This window comes from Electrophorus electricus, chromosome 7, assembly GCF_041902795.1.
Source record: "Electrophorus electricus isolate QZ-2024a chromosome 7, ASM4190279v1, whole genome shotgun sequence".
Taxonomy (NCBI): domain Eukaryota; kingdom Metazoa; phylum Chordata; class Actinopteri; order Gymnotiformes; family Gymnotidae; genus Electrophorus; species Electrophorus electricus.
In genome coordinates this window covers 16,001,452-16,017,500 of record NC_137503.1, presented here as the reverse complement: position 1 = coordinate 16,017,500, position 16,049 = coordinate 16,001,452, and the positions used below count along the sequence as shown (strand labels likewise).

Genomic DNA, 16,049 nt, shown 5'->3' with positions numbered 1-16,049 from the left:
AAATAAATAAAAAGCAGCACATCGCCATAAGAGCTTCTCCTTGCAAGTTGTTGCAAGACTCACCGCACAGATGGCACTTTGTGGCCACACCTCCCTACAAAATGCAAAAAATTAGTGGGAAAATAAGAAATGTCAGATTATGAAAATAAAAACTCTTATGACAGAGTGATTAAAATTTTTAGTTTTTGCAATTTTCTATTTTACCTCTCACCCCCTCCCCTTTCACATACCACTGTTTGAATATCTGCTCTAGATGGATTAATTTAGGTTAATACAATGCAGTGAATTTACTTTCCCAAACTTTCATCATGAAGGTAGGACTTAAGTATTGTACATTGCCAGTGATATCATAGAAAGCTACATTATAGACATGGAAGTTTCAACTTTTTTTGTATGTGTTGTCGTATTCTGTCGCTGTTTTGATTAATAACACAAACACCAAACATAAATACATTTTGTCAAAATTATGCTGGACAAGCGTTAACTCTGTCATGTCATGGGTCAGCAAGTGTGTTCATCACAATCAAGGTATGCAGTTATATATTTGTCCTGCTTTACACACATTATCTCAGCAAAAATGGACTCCATTTCAAAATAGTATAATTTGGATACACTTTTGGTTTCTTTCTTGTTTTTAAAATATTTCAATGTTTTTGTTGCAAAATGTAAACTATTACAGTGTAATTTTCCCCTTTTGTAATGGAAGCCACAGAAGATTCTATTAAGAGAAAATAAGGAAATAAAAATACAATAAATAAAAAAAGAAACAAGGAAAGAAAACTGTGTTTTCTGACAGCTGACCAAGTTAACAAATGTGTGCTACCTCTCTGTCACATTAACTTTTGTAATGGAAATCACTCCACACGTACAGAGCTTGAAGTGACTCACCATGCAACAGTGTTGCAAATTAAAAGCATGAAAGGGAGGGGCACTAAATGACAAAGAATAAACAAAACAGATCTCGCAATGTGAAAGAGTTCATCATTTAGTTTCTGTGGTTAGTCTTGCTTGGAACAGTGTGTGAGCCTGGAATATAGTGAAACTAGGCTTCAGTATTATGTGGATTAAGGCAGCAGTGATGATGCATGAGGCAAATGGCCAATGCTGCAACATGCTTGTATAAAGCACTGACTGTATGTTATGAGCTGATGAATGTTTCCCCAAAGCAATTGGTAAACAACACCAATTTACTGTCATACTGGAATATTTTAAAATATATTTATTAACTTAATTTATAGAACAGAGCGCTCAGTATTTCTGTTGTAATTCCATGTCAAATTTACAAAATGTAATTTTCAACTATAGGGCTATCACAATATAGGCATACTACAAATTATAATATACAGAAAAATGACATATAATTAAACATGTTAAGACATGGTTTGCTTATTGTAGAAAACATGAGATGTTAATGAAGTTGTTTGAAGAGCTGACAGTCATTACCATGGATCCACCACAACCCTATATCTGTTTTTGACATCAAATATGACTGACAGTTCAAACAGTTCATTAAAGAAAGCCCCTCTATCCTGCTCATCACTTTCGAGTAGGATAGTGTTTACCTCTGTAAAGTGGAAGTGTAACACTAGCCCACTTGCCCACTCTCATCTGCATCTCTTTGACTTTGAGAATGGCTAACAGAGACAAGCCTCAGCTTGAAACTAGAACATGGAGTTACTTTCTCCACTTAATAGACTATAAAGCAATTTACATCAAACAAACAATCTACTGAACTGGGCATATTCAGTGTAGAGTAAGGCCTTTAAACAAATATGAACATTCCAAAACAATGTACAGCTTGCCAAATAAACCTACATTTTCAACAGTAGATATAATTTTCAGATCACGTACAAACCATCACAAACATGTCAAAGTTATCCCAACCAGACATTCAAGTTCACTTAGCTTTAAAAACTAGAAGCCCTTTGAAATGTTTTCCTATTCTTTAGAATAATTCAAAGGTGTCAGGTCATTTTCCTTTAGTTTATTGCTGAAATAAGCAGATATATTTACTAAACATTTACAATAAGGCAATTTCAGGGGAATGCCACCCTATCATTAGGGCCTGGTTGAGCTTCCCTACAATGGCATGCAACTCAATTGAATAGGTTATGCTGACAAAAGAGACTGATCATGTAGAAAGGTCCTGACTGTAAATGATCAGAAAACAGATGAAAATACCTTTCATTGCAAGAAGGCTGAGAGCTTAAATAGTTTTTACAAGAATTTTCAGCCAGCCATGATAGAGAATGTAGGCTTTCTGGTCTGATGGAGAGTTAATATGTATGTATGTTCCAGCACTGGCACTGAAGATCTCTTAAATATTAAGCTTCAAAAAGGTTCAATATTATGTAATATTACACACACACACACACACACACACACACACACACACACATATTCAAAATTGTAGTGAAGCACACAGGGTTTCCAGAGAAACAGGACAGTTGCACTTTGCTTGCACAGCTGATGGACCTCACTGGCCACTTATAGAGAAAACTTATTTTACATGCAGTCACTTGCAGGTTCACCCATCTTAGAGTTGATTTATAGATCATATACCTGTGTACACTTGCTTTAGCTGTGCATGTTGTCAGGGTGCAGCTGGATACCTTTCTGCTATGTAGGAAGATGGTACAAAATGGCATGATGACATTCCCATTTTGAGTTAGAGATCCCCCAGCTTTTAATTGGTGGACAGTTTCTGTTTGCAGAACCACTACTGGCTGGACATTTTTGGATGGCATACCATTCTCAGCTCCAGCAGCAAATCAAGACATTTGTAAAAACTTCAGCACCATCACTTTTAATGACATGCTTATACCAGTGCAACAACCAGCAGCATGTCATAACCACTGTAGCTTCAGTGGTGTGTTGAGGGGTCCTGCTCCTAGTTAGTACCCAGTCAGTAATGCATCTGTGGTCAGCTGTTGATCAGTAGTTAAAACTGTGCATGACAACCAATGCACCAATAATACAGATGTAATAGAAAATAAGGAAATAAAAATACACTAAATAAAAAAAGAAACAAGGAAAGAAAATTCAGTGTGTTTTCTGACAGATGTATGTGTGTGTTAGGTGTTCCTGGACCAGCATGTTGACCTGTATGTTGAATTATTCTGTAGAGGATTGTAAGTATAGTTTATACGATTCTAAGTGCTTATGTTATGGGCAAATACTGTATATGGATCAGATACTAGGTCTGTGTCACTAAACCTGCATTATGAGAATTCAGATAGTTCTCCGTTTTGACATTTACACTTAATATGATACAGTAACATAACTACTAAAAGTGATGTGATAGTGGTTCTTGTAATCACAGGAATCCTGTAATTTGGGCAATGGAAAAAATAAATGAATTTGTCAGCTTTACAATATTGTCTATTTGTTAGCTAATAAAGGCCAATAATGATCAGAAGTGATGGAGAGAAAATTAACAGTCAGCACAGAGGTTTCAGAAGGTTTTACATAGATGCTACTCTCACACATTTAAAATATTTTTGGTAGGTGTGGTAAGTACCAAATCAAATGTCACAGAGCAAACTGACAATTCCTGGCTGATTCATTTACATTTTTTTTTATCATAGGCATGCCACTAGCTAAAAGGTCAAACCGATGTTTGGCATTTTTAGTCTTGTATCCGTCACTAAACTGAATGCGTTTGTATAATAAGTCATGAATGGCTATTAGGACCATCTTTTTCAATTCAAGATGGCATCAGATATGCTGTGCCAGTTATGTATAAATAGCAAAATCTGTTAAAATGACTCAAAAATATATTTGCTATATATTTGTGTAAAGACAGAAGAGAACTTGCACTACATTGTCAATTTGGAAAAATTGTATAAGCCTAAGACGATACACACACACAAACATGTATCCAATACAGATATGGAGATCACAGTATGTCTGGTATAAATACACATGAACATTCAGAAGACCACAAACCTGGGAATACAATATCTCAAATAAAGCTATATGTAATACTCAGTGATGGACACAATAGCTCCACATAGGAGATTAAGATCATCTATTTTGTACAAGAAAAATAGAAACAACACCAAGAAACAAAAACAAACAAAAAAAAATGCACCAAGAAAGCAATGCTATACTGTACCAGCCTGTTATGTACAGCACTAAAGTATACTTTGTTCTTTTTATGAATAGTTATCCCATGAAAAACTGTCACAACTGTCTATAGGTCACTATTTCTATTGTTGGTTGGGAAACGGTGTCAAAAAAAGAAAACAAAAACAATATTCAAATTTCTGTCTTTTTCCAGAAGCAAAACAACCCCTCAGTAACACTTTTTGCATTAGTGGGGTAAATTGTTATTCTTCAGTTCAAAACGGCTGTAAACTTGCTTTGGGTTCATCTTGTTATAGTGGTTAACAAGGTCCAGTTTGCTGTGGCCCAGGGTCATGCGCTTCACATCCCGGCGTAGAATCCCTGTGTCTGGTCCTGCCCGCTCCTTTGGCATAGGTCCCGGTGGAGGAGGTCCCTGTATGCTCTCTGGCTCATTCTGTGAGAGATCCGGACCGCCAAAGGTTGTACTCTGAGCAGGTGACCTCTGGAAATTAGACGAGTCCTTCTCTTTGGAAGACGAGGTAAAGAGGTCTGTAAATTTATTGAAGAAAGGGTTTGTCGGACTACGCACCTTAGGAAAAACTTTGTTCTGCATGGGCAGCTGGGGATGTGGGGATGATTTGGGAGAGTTCTGATAGAGGTTCTTGTAATCATAGGAATCTGAAACTTCGAATTTGGATTTAGGTCCAGCAAGGTTTGCCCGAAGGAATTCTGGTGTTCCTGCTTTGGCCCATTCCATGCCAGGACCAGCTCCTGACCCTGGGCCATCCACTGTTGGGGCCAGCAGGGTACCATTGGGCGATCCTCTGTCTCTCCTCTCCTGACCCTTGATCGGATTGCCGGAATCCTTCTTCTCCTGGGTGACTTTGTAGACTGGAGGAGCAAAGCCTGGAGCTGCTTTGACACTAGACACACTGTTGCTGGACTGGCTGCTGGAGTTTTCGGAACTCACTTTCTCTCTATTTACTCTGTCTTGGAAAACATACATGTTGGGCACCACCATATTGTAAAAGTAATGGGGAAGGCCCTCCTCATCTGTGTTGTGAAAGCGCTCTATGATTTGGGAGTCAGCATAGAGACAGCGAAATTCCCGGTCAAAGCTCTCCGTGATGTGGCCAGAAAAGTGCAAAATCATGTTGCTGTGCACCTGACTGGAGAGCCATGTGAAACTAGAACATGGAAAGAAGAATCTAATGTTATGTCATAAAGACTGCTCATGAAAAAAAAGATTGGGTCAGAACGTAACCATCCAAAAATTCATGTAGGGGACAAAAAACATCTTCAGAACAATATAGGGGAACTTGATGAAACAAATGAAAGGTTATAACATCCTCACAGCAGCTGCTCTGTAGATCCTTTGTTCATGTTGTAAAAGTTTAACATATCAGATGTCACTATCTACAGTTGAAGGTTTACAATGTTCCTCAGGACCTAAATGTCTTTATAGGTGAGCTGTAACATTAACTAGGTTATAATGTAATTTATGATACAGGCTGGTTGCAATATAAGGTCAGTCCTCATTAAAGACAAACTTTGTATTACAACCTATATTATTCTAACAAAAGGAATACATTATTTAAACAAGTTGTGCGTGTTACAAGGTCATATAATGTTCTTCAGAAAACTACCTTGTTATAATTCACAGCAATTAGAGAGCAGTAAGTACTATTTGAAATGGCTTCCTATAAGACTGCAAATGCTACAGTTAAACACAGGTCTGTACTAACTATTATATGGACAAAGCTTTTTACACTAGTGAACAAACCACACCCACTCTGCACACTCTATATAGTTACTCACTAATTACACTATAAGCACCATGCTTTAAAAGCATGCCCTCAATGAGCAATGTGTTAATAAAATATTCTCCAACTAGCTTTCCGGACTTTACTACGTGACAATCTGTGGAAGGTTTTAAACTTCAACACCATAACAATAACAGACAGAAACAAGGCAGAAACAGGTTGTATCACACAGCACAGGTAGAATGCAGATCAGAAGTCTATTTGTGAGGCAATTCTATATCCCATATTAATATCACATTAGAGGACAAAAAATTTTATACAAGATGGCATAGTTTTGTTACAACATATATTACATAATGCAGCCTACACCTATTTGAACTACTAAATATCTCTTTTCTTGTTAATTTGTGATTGCTTTTAGTTATTTATTTTAATTCAAAACATGTATTAGGACTGGTGTACAATATATTACATTCAAAACAAATTCTTGCCTGTATGATCCAGCTATGACTTCCTCACAATCGATGATCATAAATTTTTCCTGAACCTGTCCCGTAAATTTCTTCCCACTTTTTGTGCAGTATGTGTCTCCACATATACTTCGTATCCGCATATTCTGCAAAACAGAATGACATTAGCAAAATTACTTGTGTGTGCGTGTGTGTGTGTGTGTGTGTGTATATATATATATATATATATATATCTCTCTGAAGACAGCTGTCTTTCCTGCCTTGACTTACGTTTAAGTGCAAGTTCTGGATATCTAGTTCTGTGCACATGTCAATGAAACATCCAAGATTCTTCTCATCAAGTAGAATATACACTGGAACCTTCCGCTTTTTGGATGCCTCCAGTAAATCACAAAACAAGTCCACATCTGTGAAAATGTCCATGACCAAGGCGATAACCTGCACACACAAAGAAATGTAGATTAATCACTCTAATTGGCTACTAAATTTTCTTTTCTTACGTGTAACTGAGCAAGTCACATATGTAGAAAGTTCAAACCTGATCATCAACCCTACCTTATATTTCATTTGGATATGATAGACCACTACTGAGCTTTCTCCATTTGATAAATAATAAGTTAATGTCTAGAATTTAATATTTCTGTTTTTGATTGGAATATTTTCTATTCAATGTAAATTTATGGAACCTAATTAAAAAGTTAATGCAGTCAACTATTATAGATTCGGTTACTTGCGGCCTACCGTGTAAAATTAAAACATATACATCAAATTTAGGTTTAAAAATTGCATGGGAATTAATTTTAATTGTGAAGTTTTGTTAATCCACGTCATCAATACTAGTTTGAGTAATGGTAGCAAGCAGTTTTCTACAACTCAGCAATTATTGCAGCAAGTGGGGAAAATTGGTTGAGTAGTGCTGTAGTCTTTTCACAAATGTATCAATAGTTTTAGTTTTTATCGGTATGTGGTTGGCAGAGGTTTTTACTGTTATCAGTTTCCTGGAGACCATGTTAATGAGCTATTACTTTACAATTTCTACAGAAGCCAGTTTAGTTCCCGAGTATGCTAGATAATCATCACGTTTGTTGATATCATTGTCTTAACTGACAAAGAAATACTCTGGAAAAGACGGAAATAATTATTTGTGCACAGGTTAAGTGGCAAGAAACGACATGTGAATAATCATTATACGTCTATATTACGGAAAAACAAAGCATACGCTACACAAAAAAACAAAAACAAAATTTACTTTATTTACATGCGAGCACTGTATTGTCACCATTTTCTTACCTTTTTAGCTTTATTGATAAGTGATCGGATCAAGTCTTTGATGTTTTGTGACTTATCTCTTTGGAAGTAAATTTGCGTCTCTGAGGGACCCTGACGGTTATGAACCTCAGGCCACCCCAGTTCTAAAACAGGAGGCTCCTCGTCGGACATCATTGGAAAGTATGTTCCTGAAGTTAGTTCCGAAACCGTGTCTCCTTCTCCACAGTCTCTGTCAAATCCGTTAGGACCATTTTCTGGACTAGCGGTTTTTGCTACACTTTCCACGATATAGCGAATTTCAAGCGATGAGAGAAAGTTTAGTTCCTTTTCCTCGCTCAGCACACGTCGATACTCTTTTTCTCCAGACTCTAACAACGCATCTGTTGCAAGCCTAGCTGTTTCGCTATGGCTCAGTTCTAGTGCAGAAACCTGTCGCCAAGGGTTCTTTACTTCCTCCAACCTAGTAGCGAGCTTACCCAACGCTTTACGCCCGGTGTTTGGTGTCGGTCGCAGAGCGTCAGAATTCATTATTGCGCCAGTAACGTGCCCTAATCCTGTAACAAGACTGTTTGCAAATATATACCAGCAACAAGGGATCTGTTGGCAACAACGTCAAAACGGGACTCAGCTGATTTTGTTCCAAATCATTGTAGTGAGAGTTCACTATTCCCGGGGGTTTTCGTATTGTTACTTGCTCCTGAGAAACTCGACGCCTTTTCCTCCCACCTTTTTACCTGTCGCATTCAGCTCTCACTAACTCCACCTCTTCCTCTACCTCACATGACAGGGAAAACAACCTCATGAGAGGATAAGCAAATTTACCACACCAACGCGACAGTCAGGGCTCACCCCCACCCCCGGAGGGTGATAAAGGCATTAGGTGCACTGCTGAAGCTGTAGCAGTTTTAATGAGATTGTCCTGTTTCACAAAATCATTATAACGACGAGTTAACGTTAATGCGTAATGGTTTCAATAAGAATTATCGTTACAATACGATGCTTTTGGGAAACTGGGCCAGGTCGACATTTTAGTTTTCCAGAATGTCCATAAGACTGCCATTCTGCACCACTGTATGACGAAGTCGTCTTTCCCAACACATCCTTACGTAGGGATTTAAATGTAAACTTACATTTAAATTAAATGTAAACACTACATTTTTTGTGTGATAATCTCAACCTTTTCCTTTTGGGCAAATATGTGTAGATGCTCTCTTGGAGAGTTTCCCTGGACCACTTTTGAGTGCTGAAGGATATGACCTCTTGGTTCATAGCCAAGTCATTGGCCTGCTGGCTTTCCTCCATCTAGATAAAACCAGCATTATTGTCAATTGGTTGGAAATGTTCTGCTTAAACCATATTGTCCAAGTGAGCCCATAAATTCATAAACTTGATACCAAGTCAGCAGTTTCTGAATGTATTTATTTACAGTGCAAGGCCTGGCACACTGCGTACAAGCTGTTAGTTGTATATGAGTGGGTGATGTGCCTTATTCATTTTCAGAATTGCTTTGCCTGCTTCAAGTGTTCAGTTCAATTAAATTTTATTTGTGTAGCAAACAACAGACACAGTCTCAAAGCAGCAATACACAAACTAGATCTAGATATCCAGTGAGACTGAAAAGATAAACCCATGCTACCTTGGGCAACATGGATACAAAATAATTGAAGTGCAAAGTAAATGAAGTAAATAATGAGAGTAGATTAAAATGCTGTACATATGTAGTACATCTTGAGTGGTATTAATTACAAGCTAATTAATTACATTACTCCATGAAAACCAACTCTCATCACATGTCTGAAAAGCTGCTTTTTCTCTGTGCATAGACAGGTCTCATTTGAATAGTAAATAAGGTGAAATGGTTGACAGTATAAGGGTTCATTTACGTGGTGGAGGTGCAGTGAGGAGCATGAGATGAGGAAAGGCAGTAAAAGCTGACACACCTGAATAACTGCTCCAAGGATCATTAGCACCTCACAGGGTATCTGTATGTAAATCCACTTGTCAGAGCATGTTTAAACCAAGACAGCACATGAAGAACAGTAGAATAACTCAAAAACCCTACAAAATGCATGGTATTACAGTGTGTGAGTGACTTTCGTAAATATGCAACAAGGAATTTTAAAATGACAGCAGCAACCCCGGAACTGAATTAACTAAAAAGGAGTTGGCCTCTTCTAGTTAACAGATACAAAACAGGAGGGAAAGGTGGAAAAGGCATTATACATAGACATCAGAACAGCTGTTACTCCTTTGTCTCAGAATGGAGTAGAATAGCTGTATTTTAAAAATGCGGAAGTGTAAAAGCTAAAAAAAACCCTAGAATTTCTATATTCTATATATTCTCTCTATCTTATGTGATGTATAGAATCTCTTATATATGTAATGTACATATATAATGTACAAGGTATATATACACCACATGGTTAATGTGACCAAATGTCCCTTGCTCCAAGCCTACATGTGGCTTTAATGCTGGTCTTTGTTGCTTTCCTTGTTCTTTTATTTTGCCACTGTGCATTTCCTTCCTTTCTTTTGTCAAAAGGTCACTGCCGGAATGTCTGCCCAGTGAGTGACGCAGCTTTTCCTTCCGCTGGTCACAAGCAAACAATTTTTTATCTCTTCTTGAATTCTAATACAGCACTGTGTAAAATGACAGTAGGCAACATGTATATGGAGAATAGTCATCTAAGGATGGGAAGAATGGCTTCTCTGTAACGTGTGAAACTAGGTTGCACAATGATGAATGTCAAGAATTGAATTGTGTATTTGAGTCAAACTTGAGTAACCTCCAGAGGGCAACCCTTACCCTTTTAAGATTTTCAGAAGAAGTGTAACTCTCTATAAAAGAGTACTGAGCAGCAGCCCAGTCTTTGACCTCATGAAGTCTCATTTGTATTGCTTCTTACTGTAAAGCAATTAGTCAAAGGCCATCTGCAATGATAAGCCAGAACAGCACAGGGGCAACCAAAGGTAGAAGGCCAAGGCAGTTACTGGAATCATAGCAAGTGTGGTATATCAGGTTTACTCCTTCACTTGACTGTGCCAGTGTCTGACCTGCAGTAATCTGGATACTACAGTGCATGCCACAGAATTGACCAAGAATCATGAGCGCTTAGTGGCTTAAAAGAAAAAGCAGATGCAAAATGAATTCTAGTGCATAACAATGGCATCAGATGAATCATGTAAATAGCTTTTTAGTCCCACATGTTCTGCAACAAGGAAATGAGCAAGGCCTAAGGGGAAATGAATTCTAAAGTATGATGACGAAGAGCTTGCCTATCACGCAAACACAGTAGCAAGAGAAACTCGGCGTGAATTCTGAACACGTGTTGCAGCAGTGACACTGTGTGCCTTCCTGAACTAGCAAATCTGGTTCATCTGCCAACAAAGCAACTATACATAGGAAAGGAATCATCCAGCTGCTAAAATACCACAATTCTTTAAGAAATTTAATATACAACAGGAGGGTTGTTGACAAGTATAGCATGTCACAAAGGACCTGGAGTTGAAATAAGATCCATGGTTTAGTGTCTGCAACGAGTACAAGATGCATGTTTGCTCATTCAAGCCATTCTGAAATGTAGTCAACAGTAATAAAGACCTGCTGGATCTGATTTAATCACTTGTGAAATGCAATGCTGATAATTACTGTAGGTGTAGCACTAAAATGTGTGTATAGGGAACCAGCCTAGAAAGAGAGAGTCTTTGACCTCATGAAATCATGCAATCATGCAATAACATACTACAGTTCCAGCTCACTGAAGCTTACTTGCCTCAGCAAGATTATACCCAAGTGACATTAAAATACAAAGGTCATAGATCTTAATATGCTCTCTTGAGCATAGCAGTAATATACCCTACCAATGGCTCAAAAATGATTGTCCCTGCCATAACATGAAATAAAATTGATGCTTCAATGATCAAACTTGGCTGTATTCAGTGCCCCATGGCATTTTCTCCATGCCTTTTATGATCTAACTCACAATAAATACACTGCTAAACCAATAATTTAGGAGCATGGTTGGCTCTGCTGCTAACACTACACTACTGGCCTAATATGCAGTGTCTGCCTGCCATGTTCTGCTTCTGCTTGCCACAGGCTGATGTGCAGACATGTGAGTCACATGCCAAGATGCCTTATTTCTTGGCACTAATGGATTCCACCATGCTTTCAAGGGCGTCTCCAAAGAGCTTTATTTCTGAGCACATGCAATACTCTATGCAGCATGCAGTTTATATGAAACAGTGCATTTGCCACTGGCCTTTGCACTACCAGTAACTCAGTGTGTCTGTTCCATTAACAACACAAAGACCACACTGAAGGTTCCGCATGACTAAAGCTTTAGTAAAGACAACAAAGAGATTGCAGCCGCTGATGCGTACTGTGCCAGCAGTTCCTCCTTTAAAGATGTAAACATTCTGAAACAGTGCTGTCAGTTTTAAGAGTTTAAAATGGTAGCACGCTAACCTTCAAAAGCACCACTGACAGATCTGTTGCATTCCATTTTCAATCTTGTTAGGGCAGGAAGAAAGAAAGAATATGCATACTCAGTATAGTTATATTGAACTGGTGACATGTCTGTCATGAACTGGTCTGTAAATTCTTTCTAAGGTCAGGTTACATGAAATTGAATGTACAAAAAAAATTATAAATAAATACCATGTTTAATCATAAATACCATGTAGCCTAAGACAAAATATTAGCATTCATAACTTGCATAACATACTTCTATAAATAGTCATGTCACATCCAGACGCCATTAGGATGAAACAGCCACAACAAACCAAATTTGGAAGGACAAAACAACACTGCATAAGTATGGACTCTGCATAAGCATAGGAGTCAAACTTCAGAATTGTTTCAATTCTGGGGGGGGTAGTCCAGGGCCAAAATCTAAAAGAAAGTTCCCTAGTGCATTTGCATAGTAGTATATAAAAAAAAAAAAAGAAAGAAAAAAAAAAAGACCCTCAAAAATAAGTTTCACCAGTGCAAGTCCTTTGGCAACAGGGATGGACGACAACACACTGTTCACAAGTTTTCTCAAATATAAAACTGTGTCTGAAGAAGGCTAACTCGTTCATGAAAACAGTCACCTGATATTATAAACTGAAGATGGGCAGTTACTGTTGATAGCTGGTGTCTCTGTAACAGTTTTAAGCCCTTGTCTCTTTTAGTACTATCTGTAGTTAAATGAATCATCAAAAATACAACTTGCCTCTGTCAGTGGTATTATAACAAAGTGGAAGCGATTGGGAATGACAGCAACTCAGCCACGAAATTATAGGCCACGTGAAATGACAGAGCAGGATCAGTGGATGCTGAGGTGCATAGTGTGCAGATGTTGCCAAATTTCTGCAGTGTCAATCGCTACAGACCTCCAAACTTCATGTGGCCTTCAGATTACCTCAAGAACATGCATAGAGAGCTTCAAGGGAATGGGTTTCCATGGCAGAGCAGCTGCATTCAAGCCTTACATCACCAAGTGCAATACAAAGTGTGGGATGCAGTGATGTAAAGCATGCCGCTACTGGACTCTAGAGCAGTGAGACATATTGTCTGGCGTGACGTATCGCGCTTCACCATCTGGCAATCCAATGGATGAGTCTGGGTTTGGCAGTTGCCAGGAGAACAGTACTTGTCAGACTGCATTGTGCCAAGTGTAAAGTTTGGTGGAGGGGGGTTATGGTGTGGGGTTGTTTTTCAAGAGTTGGTTTCAGCCCCTTAGTTCAAGTGAAAGGAACTGTTAATGCTTCAGCATACCAAGATATTTTAGACAATTTCATGCTCCCAACTTTGTGGGAACAGTTTGGGGATGGCACCTTCCTGTTCCAACATGACTGCGCACCAGTGCACAAAGCAAGGTCCATAAAGACATGGATGAGCAAGTGTGCAAGAACTGGACTGGCCTGCACAGAGTCCTGACATTAACACCTTTGGGATGAATTAGAGTGGAGACTCTTCTCGTCCAACATCAGTGTCTGACGTCACAAATGTGCTTCTGGAAGAATGGTCAAAAATTCCCATAAACACACTTCTAAACCTTGTGGAAAGCCTTCCCAGAAGAGTTGAAGCTGTTATAGCTCCAAAGGGTGGGCTGACATCATATTAAACCCTATGGATTAAGATTGCGATGTCACTCAAGTTCATATGTATGTGAAGGCTATATATATATATATATATATATATATATATATATATATATATATAGTTATCATAGTATTCACGTGTTAGTGTTATATTTCAATTTAGAATTTATCTTAGTTGTTCATGAAGTATTACCAGTACATAAAAGTCATATAAGTATTACCAGTACATTATGTTTCCTACATGTCTCAAAGGTTTTCTCAGAGTATGTTCTCTACAAGGGAAGAAACATCACCACAGATCTTGGACTAGTTCCATAATCCAATTATATATTAATTATCACAAATTACATGATAATTAGATACAGAGCAGCATTTATTTGTAGCAATGGTAAACAGGAAGGATTTTAGCAAGATTGCGGAGTCGGGGGATGGAGGTGGGTTGAAAAGGTCAAAATGCCACCACAATACAGGATAACTCTTCGATAACTTTCCTTGATCTGAATCCTGAGAATAAACAGTACAAGTCAAAATACAAAGCTGCCAACTGATTAGGAACCTTCTGATCAGTGTGTTAACTTACATCACCCACTCAAGCAGTGTGAGTATGGGATCAAAGCTCACACTCTCACACTACTTCCCAATACAAGGCACTGATCCAAATTTTAACCACCACAAGAGACAAGTAAGCAGCCAAAGCAAACTTATAAAGCAAACCATAAAGAGGCACGTCATCAGCTGTCATGCTTGTCCGCCAGGTAAGAACAGTCAACAGTCTCCATGTCTCGAGGCTAAAGTCAACAGGATCAAAAAGATGATGCTGTCTTCCTAATACGTGGCCAATAGCTACAGGACAAATTCGTTCAACATGCATCACTTCTGGAAAGCATGGACCTCTGGTTTCTTCTCTGCCCAGGAACCTCATGTCTTGTGCAAGCTGCACCGAGGAGGTTCAACTTTCATAAAGGCCCGATGCCACACACTCTGATTACACAGCACATGCAGTTCCCTAACCTCAAGGTGGAAAGAGCTAAACATGTAAAATGCACAGTATTTCATGGAATCAGTTTTCACAGCATAGCTCGCACCTGTTTTATCTGGTCATTCTCCACCACCATGCTGCATATCTGTTTCACCAATCAGTTCATTTGCCATGACAATGTGAGCATCCCCCCCAAAAAAAAGGCAAATATATTCTGTGGCAACACATGCATCACCATTTATACCCACATTAGTCTCATGCCTTTGGTGACTGGAACATTACAGAAGTAATGTAAACAAGACAGGCTGAGCATAACCGGGCTACAAATGCCACTACACAACAGATGACAGGCGTCACCTGACCAACAGAACACATCTTATGTGAACAGAAAAAGCACTTTAAACCAGCATTTTAACTTTTTATTGTTTAGGCACTACGATCCATGTCTTTATCCATTCCTGTTTTACTGCAGCAGCCAATGCATCTGGGACAATTAATTAGGGGCTGTAACATGCCATTTGTGTTGCTCAGATGGGGAGAGCAGATACCAATGGCTTGGGTTTCATAAATAAGGGGGATTATAATATAATTTTAAGACAGTTTAACCGTATATATCTTTAGGAAAAGGAAATTAACACTTCCCTTAGAGGATCTGTAAAGTTCTTTCTTTTTTCTCATGTTCCTCCTGGTGAGCCAATATACACAAGTTTTAGACTTCAATACACTTAAAAAAGTCATATTAATTCTAGACTAAATAAAAGAATAAAGAACCTCACAATCATGTCTAGTGTTCTATGAAGTAGTCAGATTTTACAAATACATACGGCTTTTGCAAAATGCAACAGTGCAAAAGAATCTGGAATAGACTGACTGAATTCCAGATCAACTCAATGAATTGAATTCATTTACCCAAAAGACGCACTTGGGGTATGGGGTTTCCTGTCTTTGAAGTCAGTCTCGCTCCCCCTTCCTGCTGGCATAGGACATGTGCCCAAACATTCTTCATTCTCATTTGAACAGGAGAGCAGTTTTTAGCTCAGAATATAATAAGAGGGACAAGAAGAAATCTGAGTCCAGAGTATTACTCATGGCTTCAAGCGCACACAGACCCTGAAGACACAGCCGCACCATAAGTAGGTTAGTCAGCCAGTCCTTCAGCAGCTGGTAACTCAACACCTACAGTTCCTACAGCAACCTGCTCACAGGAAAAGCTGGCACTCTTGGGATCTCAGACTAACCTAAACTATCTAGCACAACTCTATTTGCTTTCTATTTGATTTTGTGTGTGTGTGTGTGTGTGTGGGGGGGGGGGGTCGGGTCGAGAGAGAGAGAGAGAGAGAGAGAGAGAGAGAGAGAGAGAGAGAGACACACACACACACACACACACACACAATCATAATGAGTAAATGAGTA

The 16,049-nt window shown here is 38.6% G+C and overlaps 1 protein-coding gene across 1 annotated transcript in view; it reads right to left on the bottom strand.

Moving 5' to 3' along the window:
- The window catches only part of fam83c (family with sequence similarity 83 member C), a 10,592-nt gene extending 1,975 nt beyond the window's left edge, over window positions 1-8,617 (bottom strand). Inside the window, exons 1-4 of the mRNA XM_027005016.3 lie at window positions 7,592-8,617; window positions 6,572-6,739; window positions 6,323-6,447; window positions 1-5,255 (exon numbers count right to left, since the gene is read on the bottom strand). The exon at window positions 1-5,255 is cut by the window's left edge and continues 1,975 nt beyond it. Coding sequence (XP_026860817.2) covers window positions 4,316-5,255; window positions 6,323-6,447; window positions 6,572-6,739; window positions 7,592-8,098 — 1,740 coding nt within the window. The 5' untranslated portion in view covers window positions 8,099-8,617 and the 3' untranslated portion in view covers window positions 1-4,315. The remainder of the gene's footprint in view (window positions 5,256-6,322; window positions 6,448-6,571; window positions 6,740-7,591) is intronic.
- Between the last annotated feature and the right edge of the window lie 7,432 nt (window positions 8,618-16,049).